At 39.5% G+C, this 22,998-nt stretch overlaps 1 protein-coding gene across 2 annotated transcripts in view; it reads right to left on the bottom strand.

The window, feature by feature from the left end:
• Positions 1–1,485: 1,485 nt before the first annotated feature.
• PTGIS (prostaglandin I2 synthase) overlaps positions 1,486–22,998 on the bottom strand; it is a 47,967-nt gene continuing 26,454 nt past the window's right edge. For both annotated transcript variants that reach the window (XM_026664988.2, XM_026664989.2), the window contains 5 exons: positions 20,668–20,849; positions 10,129–10,300; positions 6,667–6,848; positions 3,878–4,029; positions 1,486–2,910 (listed from right to left, as the gene is read on the bottom strand). In XM_026664988.2, the coding sequence (XP_026520773.1) occupies positions 2,763–2,910; positions 3,878–4,029; positions 6,667–6,848; positions 10,129–10,300; positions 20,668–20,849 (836 nt within the window). In that variant the 3' untranslated portion in view covers positions 1,486–2,762. The remainder of the gene's footprint in view (positions 2,911–3,877; positions 4,030–6,666; positions 6,849–10,128; positions 10,301–20,667; positions 20,850–22,998) is intronic.

The following is a 22,998-nucleotide window of genomic DNA, read 5'->3' as shown; positions in this document are numbered from 1 at the left end:
ATACAGTATTTTTACAGTAAAAATAATATGGGCCTACATGACTTTGATTTCCTAAACTGGTCTACTTTGAAGGTTGGCAGCTATGTAAATCAATCATAGTCAACATATGTTGTTGCATTGAAATAGTGCCATTTGGCCTACTCTAATACCATTTTGCGGCCTTCATAAGATATTTCAGGGTGCTGTGATTACTTGCTTCCAGCATTTCTTTTCTACATTTATTTGTCTGGAATATTTGGGAGCTGGGATGAAATCGACAACAGTTCTGCCATTTTCCATTTCTAGGGCAAGTTATTGGAAATATGGTAAATTACGCTACAAGTCTTTCTGTAAGGCCTATAAACCTGTCCAGCCAATAGGTCAGGAGCTTACTGATAGTTCACTACACATTCCAAATCCCTACTTTAATCCCACCATCATTCAGCTGGACCATTTTTAGCCCATAAATTTGTCTTCTGAAATAGCCCGTGTAACAGATTACTGGTGTGGAGTACCTCCACAATTACACTTTGACAACTTGAAAAGTGCTAAAGCCACCATTTGAGGCACTGACACATATATTCCCAGCCGTCCCTGCCACAATTTAAGGAAAACGATTGGTGGTGGTTTACACTGGATGATAACAGTTGACACTGGATTAGAAGGAAACAAAACTTCTGAGGTAGCAGAAGAAGTAAGGGGGAACAAGATGGAAAGAAGTATCTAGTCCCACAGAGAAATCATACCATGGGCTGGACATCCAATAGTAGAAGTCTTAAAGGTCTTCTGCTATCAATAATGGGCATCAAAGGAGGCATTCTCCATGCCACTTCTCCCTACAGCTTCTTGTGTGGACAGACACTCCAGTTCTACTTTATTTTCAGGGCAGAATAGATGTTGGTAAAGTGTGATCAACATTTCTTTAAGCTGACATACCTTAAGCTAGTTCCTGTGCTGAATAACTGCATTTTAATGCTGAGGTATAGAACAGCCTGTGATCTTGCTCTTGAATGAACCTTTCTATCTACTATTTATATCAATTCAAAAATACACTGTTTTCAATAGGTGGCTTTGTGATGTCATTGGGTTTGCAATATTGTTTTGGGACAGGGAAGCTGTAGCGCTCCAGATGTTTTGGGAATACTGTTCTTAACAGTAGCAAGCTAGCATGGCGAACAGTGGGAAATCCTGGATAGCCACAAATTAACACCACCAGAGTTATATAGCTACGTTTGCTGTGGAGATAAACATTATCAACCAAGTGGTACAATCCCTGCCCCCTTTAACTGTCTGGAGTGCATATGGCCATTATGTCTGCCATTTTGATATCACTGATTCCCATGCGTCCAGGGGAATGTATGTGTTTCTCACATACACATGTGCTGTTCTTGATGTAGCTAGTTGTTACCTGCTTCTTTCTATATTATGAAGGGTTTTTTGGATGGTTTTTAAAAATCTTTCTTGAAGAATCTAAGGATAAAACTGTAAGTTAATAGTTTACAGTTATTTTTCAATCCAACAAATTATTTTTATTCATATTTATTATTCACTCAGAACTCAGTTGGCTTCCTACTGTGTCACAAAAAGGCCAGTCTAAATGGTTTCTGCACATAGGTATTATGTGAAATGGCCTACTTACATGCATATATACATATACATACATAGCAAAATAGCATAAAATGCATTTTCATAGATAAACATAAATCAGCTTCTATAACTTAGTGTTTTCCAACTGCATTAAACAATTCTCAGAATCCCCAGCCACCACATCTGGAGGACCATAGTTGAGCGCTGGACCAGAATATTTTTCTGAATTCAAACTGATAAAAAATGTGATTTGGCCTTTTTTTTTTTAAACACACAATGGAATTTCAGTTAAAATCCATATAAAAGGAGCGTGGTGTTTTGCATGAATTCCATTATGATTGCACCCAACGGGAAATGAAGTATCATATCAGGATCTTGTAATTCATTGTAAAGTATTCCTCCTACAGTCTACACATACTTACCTACACACATACACACACCTCTTGTTTTTCACAAGGGGCTTTTTTCAGATGAGAAGTCACTGTAAGCCTGAGAGGCTACAGGGTGATGGAGTGAGGTCAAACTGAAAAAAGTAACAGCCTCACCCACAATAGCTTATATTGCAAATTTCTTCATACTTTTGAAACATCTTGAGAATGAGGTTGAAAAACTGAAGCCACTTTCACGAGGGGAGAACAGTTTCAGGAAGTTGAAAGGCAGAATTTGGTCTAGTATTAGACAGTTGCCATCCTTTTAGAAATGGGGCTCCAAAATCAGAGGTGGGATGCTACTGGTTCGGCCTGGTTCTATAGAACCGGTAGCTCTGAGGAGCAGCAGGCACCGAACCAGTTCAGTGCAACGACCTTTTGGTTGTATGTTTGGCCCACCCGCCCACCTGGGTTTTTGGCTGTCCTTTATTTCCTGCTTTTTCAACCTCAGCTGCTTTGTGCGGCGCAGCTGAAACTGAAAAAGCAGGAAAGAAGCTTTTCAAATGCTGCGCAACTGCGTGCAGCGCTTGTCAGCTGTCCTGGCGGCACAGCTGATGTCTTTTTGCAAATGTACACGCACATGCAGTGCGTGTCAGGCCCGCGCATGTGAACCGTGCGTGCGCATGCAAAACACAACTCTCACCGAACCAGTAGTAACACCAGTTGAATCCCACCCCTGCCCAAAATCAATTCCAACAGTAACTAACAAGCATTGTTTGTTTGTGGATTATACTCTAGACAGAATGACTGGAGAAATGGACCATCACTTTACTGGTCTTTCAATTTATATCGTATTCTGACATCCGTTTCTGGCTGCAGCATTCCAAAACCATATCTCTCCTTGTCAAAGCCTGGTATTTCCTTAGCAGGATCTATCAGTTCCAAGTCAAAACGGTTTAAGAGGTGGAAAACACATCTGTAAATAGGAGAAAGCCAAAACAAATCAGTATGGCCAATGATACTCACTTTGCAATTTTTTTTGTTTTAATATCAAAGAAGTAGAAATATCTAGCCTCAAAAAAAAGGGGGGATAATTAAACAAAAATTACAATTGTAAAACTAAGCAGTACAGCATGCAAATTTGCACTGTGAGTCCTTAACCTATTAAAAGTAACTGTGATCTTATACAGCTTTGCTCAGAATAATGTGTGGCTTTATTGGATATTTCTAAAAGACACTGGCGGTGGCCAGAGGTGTGATTCTTAACAAATTTACCCAGCAGTAAGATCCAGAGAAACTAATTTTTTTACAAACTATGGCTTACAGCCACTTCAGACCCAGAAAAGCACGCACAATAAATCCTCTGAATGAATGGACTGAGATACAGTATTTGTAGGCAATCAGCAGAAACTCCAAATGGATCAGTAAATGAATCCTTGAATTTTTGCTAAGGCAAAATTGAACAGACCAACTATCAAACTGAGAGCAGGCTATTACTAATTAACAATGAACAGCAATCTATTCTGGGGTATATAAGGAAACTAATTTGCTGCTTGCTTTGAATTGCAAAGTAACAGATGTAATGGATGTCAAACAAAACTTGCGGTTGGCATTCATCTTGTTTCCTTTCAATCTGATGGATCACAAGATGTAAAATTTATTTTATGTGCCCATTTCATGAGAAGTTACTCTGAGTGGTTATGAACAGTGAAATTTGGAACTAATAGATGAAGTAATCTCAGATAGAGTATCATCTGAGTAACGGATGAAGACTTCATAGAGTTTTAAAAATGGATTCAATCCATATTCACACTGTGAAACCTTATCAGATGAGCATTCCTGTTCACTTTGTTTTGCCTTTAAGAGCTTTAGCTTCTGCTACAAGCCAACCCTTGCTTCTTTTAATCGATTCTATGCTTAGAGAGTGTTATGCATTCACTTACAGTTTGATGCTATTAACTGCAAAGAACTTTCCAATGCAGACATTTATTCCTGCTCCCCATGGCATATTGTAATATTTGAGCCTTTTTCCTCCTTTATAGAAGTCTTTTTTTTCTGTGCCATCTGAATTGAGAAACCGGTTGTATATGAACTTCTGAAAAAAAATTCAGATAAATGTTCATTTTCATTTGAAATAACCAATATTTAAAAAGAAACATCCCACTTAGGATATTTAGCTGTATAAAATTCCATCCAGAAGTTTAAACTAGAATAAATGGGAGGGGAATTGTCTATGTGACACATGATGGAACTGGATCCAAATTTAATCTTAAAGCAGACCCACTGAAATTGGTATAAACTAACCCTAATTAACTTCAATCTCATAAACGTTTATATGTTAAGTATTCTATGATCCTGAAGCAATAAAAATATTTACTGTTTGCAAAACATGGCAAAAGAAATGAAAGCAGTTGGATAAGATAAACTCTATAAGGTTTTATTTTAGATTTTTCTGTTTTTTAAAATCTTGCCTTTGTTATTTTTATCCTTCAAAAAAGGAATCCACTCCACTCCAAAGTAAATTTAGTCATAAAGCCTTGTTGAACATTGTGAAAATAATTTGTTATATTGGTAAAAGGAACAGCAATTCCCTAAATGAACAACTATGTATTACTTTGCTTCAACAAAGAGGCAAGTTTTCCTCCCACAGATCGAGTTTGTGTAGGTATCTAGTAGAATATTTGTGAGAATTCTTGTATTGTGATCTTAACCTTCCTTCAAGTGTGATAGTAATCAGAACTTTTATATTTAGATTCTTTTTTTCCCAGTCTCAGGAAAACAAACCCACAGGCTTTACTGTTTATTGGGACTTGGGTTATAATACTATCATGGTTTTCTCAGCATTGTTCCTGGGAAATTGTTCATAAAAGGAAGCAGTTCCAGTATGACTCTCTGTCAACAAAGAAAAAATTAGAAAGGTGAAGTAAAAGAGAAGCAAGTTAGGAACACTGAACTGGGGAAGATACTGATATATTTTTTAAAGAAGTGCAATAGGTTGCCATAGCAACAGCCAAACAGGAATTCCAGGAGAGGTTTTTACATTCTTACTATTATTATATCATTATATTTTTATATCATAAATATGGATCCAAACTATTTTTGTTCCTGGGAAAACTCGAGAGCTGGTCTTATGAGAGAAAAAAATATATTTTTGAGCTGATATGAAAGAACCATCACGAATCTTAATGTTACCCACCAGAAGGTCTGCATTCCTTTCTTGATGCAATCAGTTCAGACGTTCAGTGCAGAGAGAGAAAACCCAAGACTGATGGGTGGGCTGATTTTCTTTTTCCACTCCAAATATGGAACTATTTTATTTTTTTTTGACCATTTTACAGTTAGTCCTTGACCTAAGACCATTTGTTTAACGAGAGGACGAAGATGTCCTTGGAAAAAGTGACTTACAACCCATCCCTGAAGTTACAGCCATTGCCCCATCCCCAAATGGCTCACATGTGTCAGCTGCATCTCGTGGTCGCAGCCTGCAGCCACAGGCAGAGTCAATTGGGGAAGCTGGGTTTGCTTAACCACTGCATCATTTGCTTAACAGCCCTGTGATGCACTGACCAACAATTATGATTTGTTTAAAGACCAGAGTAAAAACGGTTATAAAATCGGTTCGGGTCATGTGATGACTCACTTAACCACCGCAATGCTCAGCAACTGAAATTCCTGTCCCAATTGTGGTCATAAGTCAAAGATTACGTGTGTATTGAATTCACCGTGTTTGTCAACCCTGAAGCTGGCCTAACTGTGGCCATTTTGTTTTTGTAGCTTTCCTCTAAGTTTCTCTTCGCGCTGGAGCGAAGCCTGGAGCGAAGGGGCCAAGGAGGTAGCTGGGGTGTTGTAACCTAAATAAAATTCTTTCCCCTGGGAACCAAGGACGTTGGTGCAGGTGTTCAAAAGGTGGAGACTGAGGTCACCTAGCAACTGGACTGTATGCTGATTGGACCATGTGACTGGAGACTCATGGGGGGGAAGTGACAAAGTTTTATTTTTAATTGGGTGTGTAAAACCAGCGGGAATTTGGAGCCGGTTTTCCTCCAAGTCTGTGCCAATTATATATGTCCCAATAAAATGTTCTTTGAGGAATATGCCTGCCTCAGAGATCTCATTGAATGGGATGTATTACTTGGAACCTTGACAGTGTTTTAAACACAGCTATATCATTAGAAAGCTTTAGCAGTAACATTTCCAGAAATTCTCCCAAGAATAGATCTTTAAGGGTCTTTGATCTCTCACAACAGCCAGGTTTGGTATAGATGGCTTGGTGTGGCTAGGTGGGCATGACTGGGTGGGTGCCCCCATCCATGCCCACCTGGCCACACTGACCAAGTAAAACTCACCCAGCTGTGCCCACCCATCCATATCGACCTGGCTGCTGTGACTCGTTCCATTCTGAATCTTTAAGGCTCTACTGCAAATGAAGGAAGAAAATCTGCTATACTTGGTAGTTATAAGATAAGCCTGCCAGATCTCTTCCTGGGATCTCAACCTGGGATCTCAACCTGGGATCTCAACCTCAGCCTCATTACCTGACTTATGCAATGTCTACATGTAGCTGTTCCCTCAGGTGATTTGCCATTATGTCATTGCCTGTAGTTTTGACAAGTCTAAGAATGCTGCGCACTGAATAATCACAGTTCTTCACTCAATATAGTAGTTAAGAGCACAAACAAACATCAGAGCAAAGTCATCAGGGGAAACAAGATTCAGAATAGCACTGTTTTACCTCTGGCTCCTTATAGATTCCGGGGTCCCTCTGAGGGCTTATGAATGGGAAGAGGCAAAGCCTATCTCCTTTCCTCAGGTGGTACTTTCTGCCAGCTGTCAGTCTCAGGGCCATGTCCTGAAGGACTTCTCGGCTGATAAAAGGAGCAGCTGTCAAACGCAGGGTTTCATTTAAAGCACTGTCTGTACAAACAGAAAACCCACAGGGAAAATTATGGCACCCAAAATAGCACAGGAGCAAAGGTGTGGATAGGCTGTCATGACATCAATGTGCAGGGAAGATGATAGCTCAATTTATAGCCATCACAATTGCCACCCAAACTCCCACCTTGCCAAATCCCTTAGAAACAAGACCAGAAAAAAAGGAAATATAATAGGAACTTGTCAAGTATATTCATGAACTGGAATAGAGCTTGGTAACAAGGTCAGCAATGAAAAGGCATAGCAACTAAGTCAGCCAATGAGGACTGTTTTTGGAAACTGAAACTAGAAGTTGCCTAGGCTGGAAACTGAAACTAGAAGTAGCTTAGGCTTGGCTCTATGTTAAGCTCCACAACTATGTGTTGAGCTCTGAGTCTGTCTATTAAAGATAAAACTAACTTGCTTGCTTGCTGAAGACTGGAGCTCTGCTCTGAACTTGCAACATGTTTCTGTTTGAATTCCATGTTGGAGAAATCTACAACTGGTTTGTAAAATCTTATTATGTTTATAAAGACATTAAATGAAGCATCAGCCATCTGTGTTTATTTTTCTGGCGCTGAATTATCGCTGCAAAACCCTCAATAGAACTCTTGTCCTAACATTGGGGGCCTAAGAAAACCAGCCAGAATATAATTCTGTTAGTTAGATCACTGCTAGCTAGGCACTTGCCCTAGGCACGAAAGCCAGCTGGTGACACCTCTCTCAGCCAACCTACCTCACAGGGTTGTTGTTTTTGGAGAAAATAGGAGGAAGCAGTATTAGGTATGTTTGTTGCTTTATTTATAAAAATAATGAGGACAGGATAAAAAAAATCTAATAATAAATAGTGTTTGCGTACTGCATCCATTATTATCTGTGATTTGGCTTTTTTCTGTCTTTCTTTACTGGTGGCTTAGAACAGGGGTCCCCAACCGCCGGTCCGCGGACCGGTACCGGGCCGCGGAACAAGCCTTACCGGGCCGCTGGTTGCTGGGCGCCGCCATCTTTTTTTTTGGAAAGCTCACCGAAGCGCTGTTTCGTCATAAAAAGATGGCGGCGCCAGCGCTTCGGTGAGCTTTTCCGGTAGAAAGCCATTTCTACCCGAAAAAGCTCACCAGAAGCGTGGCGCCGCCATCTTTTATGACGAAACAGCGCCCGTGACGTCCGAAGCGCTGTTTCGTCATAAAAAGATGGCGGCGCCCAGTTGACGCCGGTACCGGGCCGCGGCGCCCAGCTGATGTCGGAACCGGGCCGCGGCGTCGAAAAGGTTGGGGATCCCTGGCTTAGAACATCATGGAAAGTTTGCCAACTGTAACTTATTCAATCAAGTACAGTTGAAAAACTTTGCATGATATGTGGAAGTGTTAATACTTATTTTATACATTTCTTATATGTAATAACCAGAGCGTAATCAGAGGATAGGTCTGGAAGCAGTGTAATATTTGTGATCCTGCAGTAGAGAAGAATGAACATAGTGGGAGAGGTGGGGGCTTTCTATACAAAGCGAACCAGCAGAGGGCAAAGATAATTCTACAATTTCTTTTACCTGTTCAGTTATTTTTTTGTGTTGGGAATTTTCCCATGGAGAAAGGGCAGTTTCCAATCATACAGTTCAATTGTGTTGAAGCAGTTACCTTCACCATGTGATGATATGTGTTTGTATGAGAGGTAACACTTTTTTCTGTATACCTATGGTTGGGACTAATATTAAGATGCTGACAACATGGAACTTGTTACACCCTTTGAATTTAATAGGATTATTGGTGATTTAAAAGGGTTTTGCGAGGCGCATGCTGATCTTTAGCAGGAAGACTAGAATTAAAATGCTTTACTGCTAGTTTTAGTAGCAGTTCTGAATACAGATCATCTGCATTTCCTTAAAGGAGACCTGACTGGGGCAAAGAAACTGTAGGAATCTGAGAGTTAAATGTCATGATTTAAAATTACAAATAAGGTCGCTACATCCTTTCAGAGGTTCCCTTACTACATTCTGAAAGTGTTCTTTGCAAATCTCAGACTAGGAATGAGATGAAATGTGAGAAAGAAGGCACAAGTGGTAGCAGAAGATCTTGAAAGTTAGATGAAACATAGTGAACTTTTTCCATTTAACCTGAAAGCAGGGGATGCAGCTTTTACTCTGATTGGGTTTTGACACTGTAATACACTGATTGCTGATTAGGTATATGACACCATATAATCACATGCATAAGCCCCAATTGATCATGTAGCCCAAACCTCAATAGTCCAGATCAGCGGTGGGATTCAAAAAATTTTATTACCGGTTCTATGGGCGTGGCTTGGTGGGCATGGCAGGAAATCCCCATTCCCTCCCCACTTTGGGGGAAGGTTACTGCAAAATCCCATTCCCTCCCCACCCCACTAACCTGCTTTCCAGCTCTGTTCTCCTGTGCAGGGCAACCAAAGAAGACCCAGCCAATCATCTGGGACTCAGGAAGCAGAGAACAGATGGGGGCAGAGCCAGTCAGAGGTGGTATTTGCTGGTTCTCTGAACCACTCAAAATTTCCACCACCGGTTCTCCAGAACTGGTCAGAACCTGCTGAATACCACCTCTGAACCAGATTATAATCAACATCTGCAACTCTGGCCTATTGTTGATTAGCTCAATTTAATTCTCATCTGGGGTTCTCTACACCTGAACTAATAGCTAATTCATGGTTAACAGCTACTATTAAGGGTGCAGGAATAGTTACAAACAGGATAAGATAATACTTTTATTTTTTTAAAAAAATGTTAAATGATACTAAAAAGATTGTTGGGGTGCCTAGTGTATACAGCAAGGGAAACAGAGACAATGATCAGACTGGTTAGCTTGACTGGCTGAGAACCAAATGGAAAGTTAGTTTCCTACTATAATATAAACTAAGTCTACAATAATGGTTCCATAAATAATTCCATTATATCTTATGCAGGGGTGCTTTCCCTGCCCAAGACAGTTCTCATTTCAAGGTCACCTTAGAAGGGGGATGTGACTGGAATTTGGGGGAATTTTCTCTCAAACTTTGCCAGCCCTGAATTTGAAAGACATTGCACCCAGGCACATACTGCAGTCTTCCTCTCGGTGATCATATCCACATGTTTACCAAGATAAAAAGACTGGATACAACATGGAGACAGCTAAAGGGAAGTATCTGATATTCGCTATGCTTTAAGTAAGTAAAGCAAATCAAAGAGACAGGAGATCCAGTGATGACAGTGGTAAATATTTAACTGACACTTAAGGAATTAAATAGCTCAGGGTTAGATGAATGACACGTTACTAACTGAAAATGGGTGTGCTATCCAAAACGTCTTGGTTGAGTATCTCACAAATTGGCCTGGTTGCTAATCGTCTGTTTCTAAATAGTTTTTCCATTTCAGCTTGAACTGCTGCCATGACTGGAGGATGTTTCAAAAGAAACAGGAGAAGCCAAAAAACTGCTGGACCAGCATTGCTCTAAAAATGAAAAGAAACAACAAAGGAATCAGACAGAATTTAATGCCAGAGAACACATATAGAACTTTATCACAAAGCAGCAAAATCGGATCCAATTTTAAATATCCTTTCAGTTAAAATCAACGGAGTCTGTTTCACCTTCAATAAGAAAGTTCCATATTAAGCAGTTTGATAAATGAACAACAGGGTGGCCGTAGATTAGATTTCTGGTGCCAGAAAGTCCAGTTGCCTCTTGAAAAAGCACCTTTGGGACAACCATGACCGGGATGACTGAGAATCTCTAAAGACGTTTAGAAAACCAACATTTTATTACTAAGACTTGGCTGGGTCTTGAAATGGGGGTTTTCCTTTCTGAAATTTGCCCAGTTGTGTTTCAATTTGGCATCAACCAAAACTCTGGGGTAGGGGAAGATTTATGACAATCGTTACCAGGGAATCTTTTGTGACTTCAAGGGCTGTGCCCCACAGATCCCTGGCTGTGAGATTCAGTTCATTAAGTTGGGCTCTAAGGATCATTTGCTGTTGTATCAACTTCCCTGCTGCATAGCAACTTCCCTGCCTGAGCTCTTTGACTCCATTTTTCAGGTTAGGCATTGAGGTCTCCAGACTTATGGCTCGAAAGTTAATCTCCCTGGAGAGGAAAGAGTTAAACAGTACTTACAGAATGCTAATTTACCTCAGATACCTAAAGAGATTGAAACAATGTTAGAAAACAATATAACTATGATGGAGTTAACTGAAGCACTCAAGAAGCAAAATAATGGAAAGGCACCAGGCCCAGATGGACTTCCGGCAGAATTTTACAAAACATTACAAGAATCGTTGAATATTCCATTGCTAGAAGTTATGAATGAAGTTATATTAAAGAAGAAGATACCTAAATCATGGTCAGAAGCCTATATTACACTTATTCCAAAAGAGGAGGCCGATCTATTACAAATTAAGAACTATAGACCTATTTTTCTACTAAATGCAGATTATAAAATCTTTGCTTCAATATTGGCAGAAAGACTTAAAAAATATCTAAATAATTTTATTCATCCTGATCAAAATGGATTTCTGCCAGACAAATTAAAGATAATATGAGAGTAATCTTGGACACCTTGGAATACTACGAGGCACATCCTGAAAAACAAATGGCTCTGATATTTCTAGATGCACAGAAGGCATTTGATAATGTGAATTGGCGATTCATGTTATTACTGTTGGAACAGATGGGCTTTGCTAGAAAATTTATTCAAGCAATAGAAGCTATATATTACAAGCAAATGGCAAAGGCAATGATAGAGGGAGAACTGACAGACTCTATCAATATAAGAAAAGGAACAAGACAAGGGTGCCCACTATCACCTTTGTTATTTGTGTTAACTTTGGAAGTGCTAAACAGAAATCTTAGAGATGAAAAGAATATAAAAGGAATGAAAATCAAAAAGGAAGAATTTAAGCTGCAAGCATTTGCAGATGATCTGGTTTTCATCTTAGAAGACTGGATCTACCAGGGACTTTGCGGTATCCCTGGGATCGACAGGATGCGCTCTTTACATTCACCATCTCTTCGGGATGGTTTAGATCCAATTGGACCGTCCAGGAGCAAAGATATCGGCAGTGATTTCAGACCACCAAGATCGCATGACGTATCATCGTGATGCCAGCTCTGCCGATCTGGTTTTCATTTTAGAAGACCCACTAGAAACAGCACCAAAATTGATAGAAAAGATAGAGACATATGGAAAGGTGGCTGGTTTGAAAATAAATAAAGATAAGACAAAGATTTTGACAAAGAATATGCTATTAAGCCAAAAGGAAGAACTGGCAGACCTATTGAAAATTCAGGTCACTAATAAGATCAAGTACTTGGGGATATATTTGACAGCAAGATGTAGTACACTAAAAGAGAATAATTATATCAAACTTAAACAGCAGATAGCGCTAGATCTGGCGAAATGGGAAAATTTACAACTGTCACTAATAGGGAGAATTTCAACAATCAAGATGAATATATTACCCAGAATTTTATATTTGTTTCAAACAATTCCAATTAGGCTTGGAAAAGATTACTTTGAAGATTTAAATAAAATTGTGTTGAAATATATATGGCAAGGCAAGAAAGTGAGAATAAAGTTAAAACTTTTGCAAGATGCTAGAATTAGAGGAGGATTTGGTTTGCCTAATTGGGAGTTGCATTATCAAGCTACAAATCTGATGTGGGTTAAGGCAGTGGTCCCCAACCTTTTTTGTACCAGGGACCGGTTTCAAGCAGAAAATTTTTGCAAGGACCGGGGAGAAGAGAAGGAGGCTTCGCTCTCTCGCTGCTCCACCAGCCCAGGAAGAAACTGCTTCAAAGAAGCGGGGGGCTTTTCCTGTCGCCGCAGCTATTCCGAAGCGCCTGTTTCACCCCCACCCCGCCCGCCCGCCCGCGCGCTTCAATCCACAGTGTCCCGTTCTGCCTGCCTGCCTGCCTGCCTTAGTTTCTGGTTGTTTGGGAGCAGCTTCAGCTGAGAATAATAACTATTCGCCTCTTTTACTCAGCCGAAGCTGTTCCGATTCAACCATTAACGAAGGCAGGCAGGCAGGCAGAACGGAGCACTGGGTTGAACCCCGCGCGCGGGCGGGCGGGCGGACAGGGTGGGGTGGGGGAGAAACGGGCGCTTCGGAGGCGCTGCGGCGACAGGAAAAGTCCCCCCCCCCGCGCTTCTTTGAAGCAGTTTCTTCCTGGGCTGGTGGAGGAGTGAGAGAGCGACTGAGAGAGCTGACCCAGAGAGAAGGACAGGCTTCGGTTGCTTCCTCCCTCCCCTTCTTTCATTTGTGTCCTTGATCCCCGATCCCAGTAGCATTCACCGAAGGTGAAGAAAGCCGCCATTTTTTAAAAAAAAAAATTCTTTGCGGCCCGGTAGAGAGTGCTCCACGGCCCGGTACCGGTCCGCGGCCCGGTGGTTGGGGACCCCTGGGTTAAGGAATGGATAACACTAAGAAATACTAGATTGTTGACATTAGAAGGACATGATTTGTTGTTGGGGTGGCATGCTTTTTTATGGTATAAAGGAACTAAAACACAGGGGTATTTTAGAAGACATTATATACGGGAGTCTCTGTGGTTAAACTGGGAGAAGATTAAAAGACAATGTTATTTGAAAATTCCAGTCTGGCTATCGACTATTGAAGCATTTTCTTATCCTATAATATACAAAAAGGAACAAACTGTTAGATATGGAGAAATATTGAATGAAAAGGGTGAACTTAAATCTATACAAAAACTAGAGGAACAAGGTATAAAGATGAATTGGTTTTCATATGCGCAAATACATTCAAGGTATGATAAAGATTCTAAAATGGAAGGTTTCTATGATAAATTGACTGATTTAGATAAGATTTTGACAGGTACTGATGAAAAGGTGATTAACAATTGTATGGATATTTATTAGAAATTAAATTAGAAGAAGAACAAGTTAAAGAAACTATGATTGCTTGGGGGAAGAATTTTGGATATGGGATTGATTTAGAGAAATGGCAAAAATTGTGGTCTCAAAATTATAAAATGACAATGTCAACAGCATATAAAGAAAATTTGTATAAGATGTTTTACAGGTGGCATTTCCCCCAACAAGAATAGCAAGAATGTTCAAGAATAAATCCAAAAAATGTTGGAAATGTCATCAGACACCTGGCTCATATTACCATATGTGGTGGACTTGTGCGGATGCTAAAAAGTACTGGACTAAAATCCACATGTGGTTGGAAAAAATGACAAAAAAACATATAGACTTGAAACCAGAGATATTTTTATTGGGAATTTTACCTGAAATATATAGTAAAGACTTGAAATATCTGATTATAAATGTATTAACAGCGTCTAGGATTGTATTTGCCAAAAACTGGAAAAATGAGAAAACACCACCACAGGAGGAAATCATTAAGAAAATATTGGAATGTGCTGAAATGAGTAGATTGACATTTGAAATTAGAGAACAAGAGGATAAACAATTTTATAAAATTTGGGATCTATCAATGGTTAGACAATAAAATACAGTAATGAAAAATGTAGACTTTTAGAAAATAATAAATATATAAAGATGTACTTCTTTCTTATTATATCTACAAAATGATTTTAGGATAGATTTGGGATGATAATATGAACTGTTATAAAACAAACTAAGTAAATTATTTTTATCTTGTAAAACATGAATGAATAAAAGTATAGTCAAATGATTGATTAATAATGATACTAAGATATTTAATTTTTGATTGAAAATACGAGATTATATGCAATGTAATTGTAATTGAAGACTACGAAATGGAAGCACAAAACAATTTGTAAACCAACCAGCACACTGTATGTATACATATGGAAGATGGCTTGATGTTTTTATGTTTTGTTTGTTTATGTTTGTTTTTAAAAACCAATAAAAACTTTACTTCCAATGACAGCCTTGGGCCTATCCCAGATCATCCAGAGCCTGACTCAGGACAATGGTCACGTTCTAGATTTGGTGTTCCTGTTGGAGCAGTGGCAATATGATCCAAAATGGCGGGAGCTAACCCTACCCTCTTTGTTGTGGCTGGATCATATTCTGTTTTCTTGGGATTGTCCAATGCCATGACCTACCACAGAGAGGTTGGACCATCTGAAATCTGGGCTGCTACTTGCAATAAGGGGGTGGCTGAGATCTTTGATCAGATTATGCCCATGCAACCTCTCCCTTCTCAGGAATCCCAGTACTCCCCGCGATTTGAGGTAGACCTAAGATGTATACAGAGATTAAAGGGCTGTGCAAATTATCACCTGCACTTTAACAACAAATTTTAACCCACTGTCCTTTAAATATTTAGATGAAAAACCCTAGTCTGGAAACCTTTCAAAAAGCTAACAGAGGTCTTTTTCTACTCAGCCCATCCTGCAATATCCTGACCCCACTTGGCCATTTTGTAATAGACACTAGTACTTCTGGTTTTTGCAGTAAGACATTTTGCTATAAGATGCAGCGAAAACACAGAGCTCAGCATTTATTTCTCAAGGAAATTAAACCATTAGAACAGCACTATACTATCCAGGATGAGGACTGCAAAGGTAGCCTTTGAAATTTAGAGGCATTTACTAGGAGGAGAAATGCTGGGGAAATCAGAACATAATAACTGGAATACCTGCAAACTCTTCATTAGCTAAATCAGTGACAGTTCTAGTGGTCTTTGCTTTTTCTCCTGGATTAGTTTTGAAATGGTTTATATTCCTAGCCTTTAGGAAAAAATGTACAAATATTTTGGCCTGGAAATTGGAATAATAATGGAAGTGCTCTTCTTAAGAATTTTGCATTGTGACACCTCCAGTCCATTAATAAACGGCTGAACAGGAGTTCTGAATGTGAACCCCCAGGTTATATAAAAACTCAGAATATTCCTAATGTCCATTTTTCCTAAGAACTTGTATTCCTACTATTCTTCATTACTAAGACTGCTGTTATATTTCCCTGGTAATTTAAAAAAGTAATATGACAGCTCATTTTGGACACTAACATCTTTCATGTGGTCCTGAGATACTTCTAGTGGCCACAATTAAGAACAAAAGTTAAAAAAAATCTTCTTGCACAGTCTATCATCATGCCAAGGGCAGAAGCTGAGTTTACCTCTCTCATTATAAACCTGTCTAGCTATTAAAACCTGCAGATTTCATGGAGATGTTTCTACTGTTGGAATCATTATTCGAAGGAGCTGCATTTGGTTTTCATGTTCTCAACATTTTCAAAATCTGTATCTTGCCATTTCCCCCTCCTAAAGAATGATGGTAAAATAGCAGAGACCAAAATACTTGATTTTCCAGTTTTCAATTTGTATCACTTTTCAATCTTATCCATTTAGGTCTATCTTCTAGACATTCAATAACATTCTAATGGCGACCTATGTGAGAGCCCATGTATGCTATTTAGAGGTTGTTATTTATAATATTGGTCATCCTTATGTGCGTAAGATCTTTTCTCAGTTCAGAAGAAAATGAGACTACCAGAAAGTTGGTTAACATCCCTTCTGGTCTATGACATGTTTGTTTCATTGCTTGGGTTAGCCATTTTGTTATTGGTATTGTTATATGCTTTTTGTTTGTTTTATTTTTAATTTGTTACCTTATAAGGAAGATGGTAGTATAAAAATTAATAAAAAACAAACAGATTGGAGTCAGGTGATCCATGTAAATAAATAAATAGACAAGCAAGCAAGCTGACTAGACAGCTTTAAGCAGTGCAATATGGAGACTTGGTTCTTGGGAACAACTCTGTGTTCCCAACCACTGCCATTCCTTCCCACCACTGCATCTCACGGGAATGCTCTTATTTCAGTATCTGAAAAACAGAAAACAGGAAGCCCCAGCACTTCCTATGCTTGCTTATTAAAATTGCTTGCTTATTAAAATTGAGGTGATTAAGTGAAATGCAATACAGCACTATGGTTGATCGCAAGTACATCAAGAGTACATCAAATCCAATAGAGAGAAGTGCAAAGAATAAATAATACATGCTGATTTTGGAAGGCTGAGACGCAAGATTTTGTTCTTGCTTGGTTTTTTTTTTTTTTTAGAAGGATGGCTGTTCTTCTAATTAAAGTGCAGCCATTAAAAGTGGGGTGGAAGTGAGAGAATCAAAGTGCATCCAGGGCTTTTAATTATTAAATGTGGTGACCAAAATGGATTTATTCATGTTGTTATGGAGGAAAAGTCTCTCTTGCCACCTTGAAAGCTGCATTCTAAAAATTCTTATTTCAATGTATAAGAACCAAAGCATGGAGTGTCTTTGGGAGCAGATTCACTAACACAAGTCAGGATAATTATGAGAGGGACAGGAATTCAAATATTTTAGAGCAGGGCTTCCAATTATATGCTAGGAAACAAAGGGACCTCTTGGAAAACAATTAGTAATAGTCTGGTCAGAACCAATACCTTAAATTAAATCTTGGTGCTTGTACTATTAGGTTAGTACCTCTACACGCTCTGGAGCAGCTTTTCGGTTCTTTCAGAGAGATCTCCCCATCCTGTTTGGAACGCAAAAGCCTAAAGCTGATCTCCGCATGAAATGTTTGTGCTCTATCTCTTGGTTTTGTTTGCTTCCATAAAGGTGATCCTGCATGCCAGATCTCAGGATACTTTGAGTTAAAGGATCTCCCTAAGTGAAGGTTGGAGAATCTGTGCCTCTCCAGGTGTAGAAGAAATACAATCTTCTAATTTTTGATAGCTGAGAACTGTGACTTCATGGCCTGGATCACTTGGAATCCAATACTAAGTTCCTGGCTCCCTTATGCTCAAAGGATTGCTCAAATTACTTTGGTCATATGCTCTAAAACAGGGGTCTCCAACCTTGGCAACTTTAAGAGTTATGAACTTCAACTCCCAGAATTCCTTAGCCCACTTTGCTTAAAGCAGGGATCCCCAAACTTGGCAACTTTAAGATTTGTGGACTTCAAGTCCCTGAATTCTCCAGCTACCTGGCTAGAGAATTCTGGGACTTGAAGTCCACAAAGTCTTAAAGTTGCCAAGGTTGGAGACCTCTGTTCTAGAACACAGGTCTAGGTCATTGGAACTTTGAAGGACATCTCTGGAGCTTACACTACAAAAGGGGGCTTAGGTGACTAAATTAATTAAATATTAACAACATTACTCATAATAAACATATGTTTTTACAAATGCACCTCCAGCAATTTACATCTCCTCAGTTTTCAGCTGATTTACAAGTTTAAAATGAATTTAGAAACATACAAGCAAAATATTGTAAAAAAAAATGCTCTGCCTATTTTTTCCTTTGTGCCTTTGAATACTGGTGACTACAGGAGTCTGCAGTTTTCTTGGCAAGATTTTGGAAGTGGTTTGCCACTGCCTCCTTCCTAGGCCTAAAGTAGAGTGACTGGCCCAAGGTCACCCAGTTGGCTTTGTTTTTAAAGACAGACTAGAACTCACGTCTTCCTGCTTCTAGGTCGGTGCCCTAACCTCTGCAACAAACTGGCTCTCTGTTCCTACATATGCTCTCCCATATAGACACAAGAGAAGATGGCAAGATAAGAAGGGAATGAAAAACATTATTGATGGTACTGCTGGGGATATGAGGTGGACCTGGACTTTCAGATACTGCAGTTTAAACCCATGTGCTAAAGAACAAGAAGCAGATCTTTCTATTTGACTCAGAAATCTCACCTGTCCTTTTTAAAAAACATTGAGATGGCAAGCACAGTACTTTTTATTATTTTTAGCTGTGCCAAAAAGGAGGTCTACCCACTGAACTATTGTGTATGCTCTTGGTATGCAGGGTTCCTAGGAGTAAAATTCACATTTGTCACTATAAAAATATAAATCATCTTATAAAACATCAGAGTACTTATCCATTTAACTCCATATTTTTAACTGCCCCTTTAAGATTTCATCCAAGGGTTTCTCTCCTGTTAGCTAGTCAATAACTTTTCTAACTAGAGTCATAAAGATATAAAGAACTGCAGCTGGGAAGTTTTATATGTGACAGTACTCTACTTTTGATAAATGACTTCTCTTCCATTATGATTATAATACTATTAACATTATTATAACCATTTTATTTTCAATCTTTCTTCCTAATGGGGAAATAAGCCAACTTACTGTTCATCCAATTTACTGTACATATCCTGTCTCTACGCTGCAGCCTCCCTTTCAACTATAGCTCCTGTTCAGAGAGTTAGATCTGATCTAACTCTGCTTTGCTTCAACTTTGTCATCTGCAGCATGCAGGCTTCTTTTCTAGCTGAGACATGGGTTAAAAAACAGCCTGCCCAGCCTGTTTTACATGAATTAGAGCAGTGTTTTTCTAACTTGGCAACTTTAAGATGCGTGGACTTCAGCTCACAGAATTCCCAGTCAGTCTGCTGGCTAGGGAATTCTAGGAGTTGAAGACTTCCTATCTTAAAATTTCCAAGTTTGAAAAAACACTGAATTAGAGCCTCTCTCATTATAGTCTGTTGTGTTCAACGTTTCTAAAACTGAGCGTAGAAAATAGGAGTGAGCTGACCGTTTGAAGCCAAACACTGAAACAAAAAAAATGCAATTATTGCTATAGAAACTCACATATTTTCTGAGTTTACTTATGTACCACGTGGCAGTCAAAGGAAGGTAATTCCAAAAGAGTCAAGACAAAAAAACATGTTGTCAGATACAGTATTAATTCTCCCAATCGAAGACAAACATTAATAGTATTGAAGTAGTATACACATCGGGACATGAGGAACCATTTTGCCCCTAGACCATCAAGCTTCCTGTTCTTTCTCACCCACCTTTTCTCAGATACACAGAGAGACCTCAGCCCACTTTCTCCTTTGCCCATTCCTTCATCCTTTCCCGAACCCCACTAAAAATCTCCAGCTGGCAGAGATAAGAGTGCATTAGTTCCTGCCCCACAGGTGCTTTTTTTTTCAAAAGGCAACTGGACTTTTCTAGGGTTTTTTCCCCCCTTGAAAACTCATCTACTTTGAAGAAGCTTCTTAGATGAGGGGCAAAACGTTTTCAAGGAGAAAAAAACAAGAAAAGCACCTTGGATGATTATCTCACTTGGATGATTGAGATACTCTATAGACATTATGTCCTGCCATTAGTGTCAATAAGAAACAAGTGGTTCATGATGCAAGACTGGTATTAACATAGAACATTTATATTTTTGATAATTATGGATTCTGTTTTTCTAACTCTACCCTTTTCATATAAATAGTTCATGTAAGACAGGGGTGTCAAACACATGGCCCGCAGGCCAAATCCGGCCCACAGGGTGCTTAGATTTGGTCCGCGGGGCTGGTCTGCAGACGGCAAAGAACTGGCCCACAGTCCCTCTGCTAATTAAAAAGAACTCCATTTTCGCTGGCAGAGAGCTATCAAAACAAATTAAAAACAAAACAAAAGGAGAAATGTTTCCCCTTTTGCAATTAAGCATGCAAGAAAGGAGAAAAGAGGAAAGACAAAATGAGAAGATGTGAAGACAGCAAGAAGGGAAAAATAAGGAAAGATGGGAAGTAAGAATGAGGGAAGGAAGGAAGGAAGGGAAGGGAAGGGAAGGAAGGAAGGAAGGAAGGAAGGAAGGAAGGAAGGAAGGAAGGAAGGAAGGAAGGAAGGAAGGAAGGAAGGATTATAAGTGTGAGGGAGGGTCTCAGGGAAATCCTGCCCTAGCACTTGGCCACCACAGGTGCTCCCAAACACAAGTCCCATGTCACGCCTCCCCATGGCCATACCCCCAGCCACGCCCCATGCCCCCCCAGCCCTCCGAAGTCAAGCCCAACCCTGATGTGGCCCTCAATTAAATTGAGTTTGACACCCCTGATGTAAGAAACTTGAGATTGAGAAACCATAAAGAGGATGAAATACAGAAAGTAAATTGCATATTTACCTGAGTACTCCAGAGTTGCAGCACCATGGCTCTAGTTTGCATAACTTCATTCACACCAAGATCTACCAAGTGTTCCTTATAGATGGTCAACCAAACACTTTGGTTTGCTCTGCTGTTCAGTTTTTCCATAGGAAAAAAGTTCCAGAGATCCTTCCTGATGTTGTAAAAGTTCTGTTTTTCCACTGAACAGAGAAGCACCAGAGATATAAATATAGATGACAGGTGGTTACTATTGGGGCCTTCCTCCAATAAAATTAGAAGGCCTATCTTATTTAATCCTGAGAGCAACCATGTAAAGTTGGCATTCTCAATTTTTATTACATATTTTAAGAAAACAAATTTATGATCTCTCTCTCACTCCCTCTCTCTTTTTCTCTCCCCTCCCTCCATCTCTCTTTCTCTCTCTCTCCAGGGGGCTTTGGGGCCCTTACTGAAGAGGGATAATAAATAAATGAAAGTAGCTTTCCATCATGCTACCAGGTGAATTGCATGGGTGATCAAGAATTCGATCCTTAAAGCCAAACATTATGTCTGAATTTTTAGCTCGGTTCACTCAGGATGTATTTATTTTCAGGTCTTGTATACCTTAATTACTTGCACATCTAGCAGGTACCAGGCTGAGAAAGACTTTTCTATGGATTAGCTCAGGGATCAAGAACTCAGAGGAAGAAAGAGAGAAAAGGGAGGGATGGAGGGTTAAGCAGGCAAACTGTATGTGATTAGTGAGGCAGGTGCTGTTGCTTATCAACCTGGAACCACAGGTAGAAGGCATAGTGGCATCTACAGAGTCTCTCACAGACATTCATTAACAGAACTGGTGCATACACACGTTTATTTCTTTCACTCTCTATAAGCTGTACTCCCCACCCCAATTGTGCTATGGGAAGCACAATTATTTGTGCAGGATGTTTTCTGTGTTTGTTTAACAAGGTGCTCTGTGTGTGTGAGAGAGAGAGGGAGGGGGAGGGGAGAGGGAGAGAGGGAGAGGGAGAGAGATTGTGAGGACAGTAGACAAGTCCCTGCAGTTTTCTTGGCAAGATTTCGGAAGTGGGTTGCCACTGCTTGCTTCGTAGAGCTGAGACAGAGGGACTGACAGTTGGTTTTGTGCCTAAAGCAGGACTAGAATTTCCCACCTCCTAGTTTCTAGCCCAGAGGTCTCCAACCTTGGAAACTTTAAGACTTGTGGACTTCAACTCCCAGAATTCTCCAGCCAGCTTCAGTTGCCAAGTTTGGGGGGCCCTCTTCTAGCCTGATGCTTCATCAATCTAGTTCTCATTGAGGCATATCTACTTAGAAGTAATTTCAACTTCTCAGAAATTAGAGGTATTTGAGGTCCAGCCTCAATTATACTAGCCTCAAGATGGCCAATCTCAGCTTTTCGAACAGTATGCACTCTGCTATCCAACAAGGTATATGCTAACTGGAAGACTAGACTAGACTTCCAAGGTCCCTCCAACTCTATTATTCTCTAGTTTATATTCTAGTTCTCATTAGGTATTTTTCAGCTTTAAGGGTGAAACAAGTTGCAGGTTAGTCTTAGCCAACTATGGGTGCAGGTCCCGAGCTCTACAGATCAGAGGACCTTCAAATGATCACCATGCAGGGGAAATGGTGGCAAGCCATAATGCATTAGGTTCTGTGTTTCAGTCATTTCTACAGCTGTCAATGACAGAGTCATTTTAAGGTGTTTATTGTATCACAACATGATGATAGATGCTTGATGATGAAAAGGTACATCACGATTATCCTACTTGCGAGTATTTTTTTCTTTGAAACACTTTTACTAATTTAAACACTGGCAAGAAAAAGAGTTCTGCTTATTTTGTAAGCTTGGACTGAAAACACTGACAGAATCGTTATAAAATTATCCTATTATCTCATCTGCAAGAAACGAGGAAAGCTGGATGGACCCTACCCATTTCAACAGCCTGTAATAAAAAGGATCTAAAAGGTTGCACAATGGCGCCATCTACTGTTTGTAAATTTCCTTTTCCCAATAGTGGCATTTAAAAGATGTGGTTGTTTACTACTCTTCCAGGAAGAAACAGCTTCACCAACAATAATAAGATTACTAACATTACCTCTTTTATGAGGTTGCATTTATTCTATTAATTAATCACATTTACTCAGTAGTTTTATAGGTTGTTTTTTTTTTGCTTGTTTTGTTCCAGGGAAAATCTCTTTAATAGAGAAGTAGCAACTACGGTACTCATATTAAAATACTACGTATAGTGTAAATATAAACATGATTTAAACATGGAAACTATACTATCTATCTTTCTATCTATCTATCTATCTATCTATCTATCTATCTATCTATCTATCTATCTA

The sequence above is a fragment of the Notechis scutatus genome, chromosome 3 (genome assembly GCF_049901735.1).
Source record: "Notechis scutatus isolate UNSWTSFEM ecotype Mainland chromosome 3, rNotScu1.2, whole genome shotgun sequence".
Lineage (NCBI taxonomy): Eukaryota > Metazoa > Chordata > Lepidosauria > Squamata > Elapidae > Notechis > Notechis scutatus.
The sequence above is the reverse complement of the archived record's forward strand: the minus strand, read 5'-3'. Positions and strand labels throughout refer to the sequence as shown.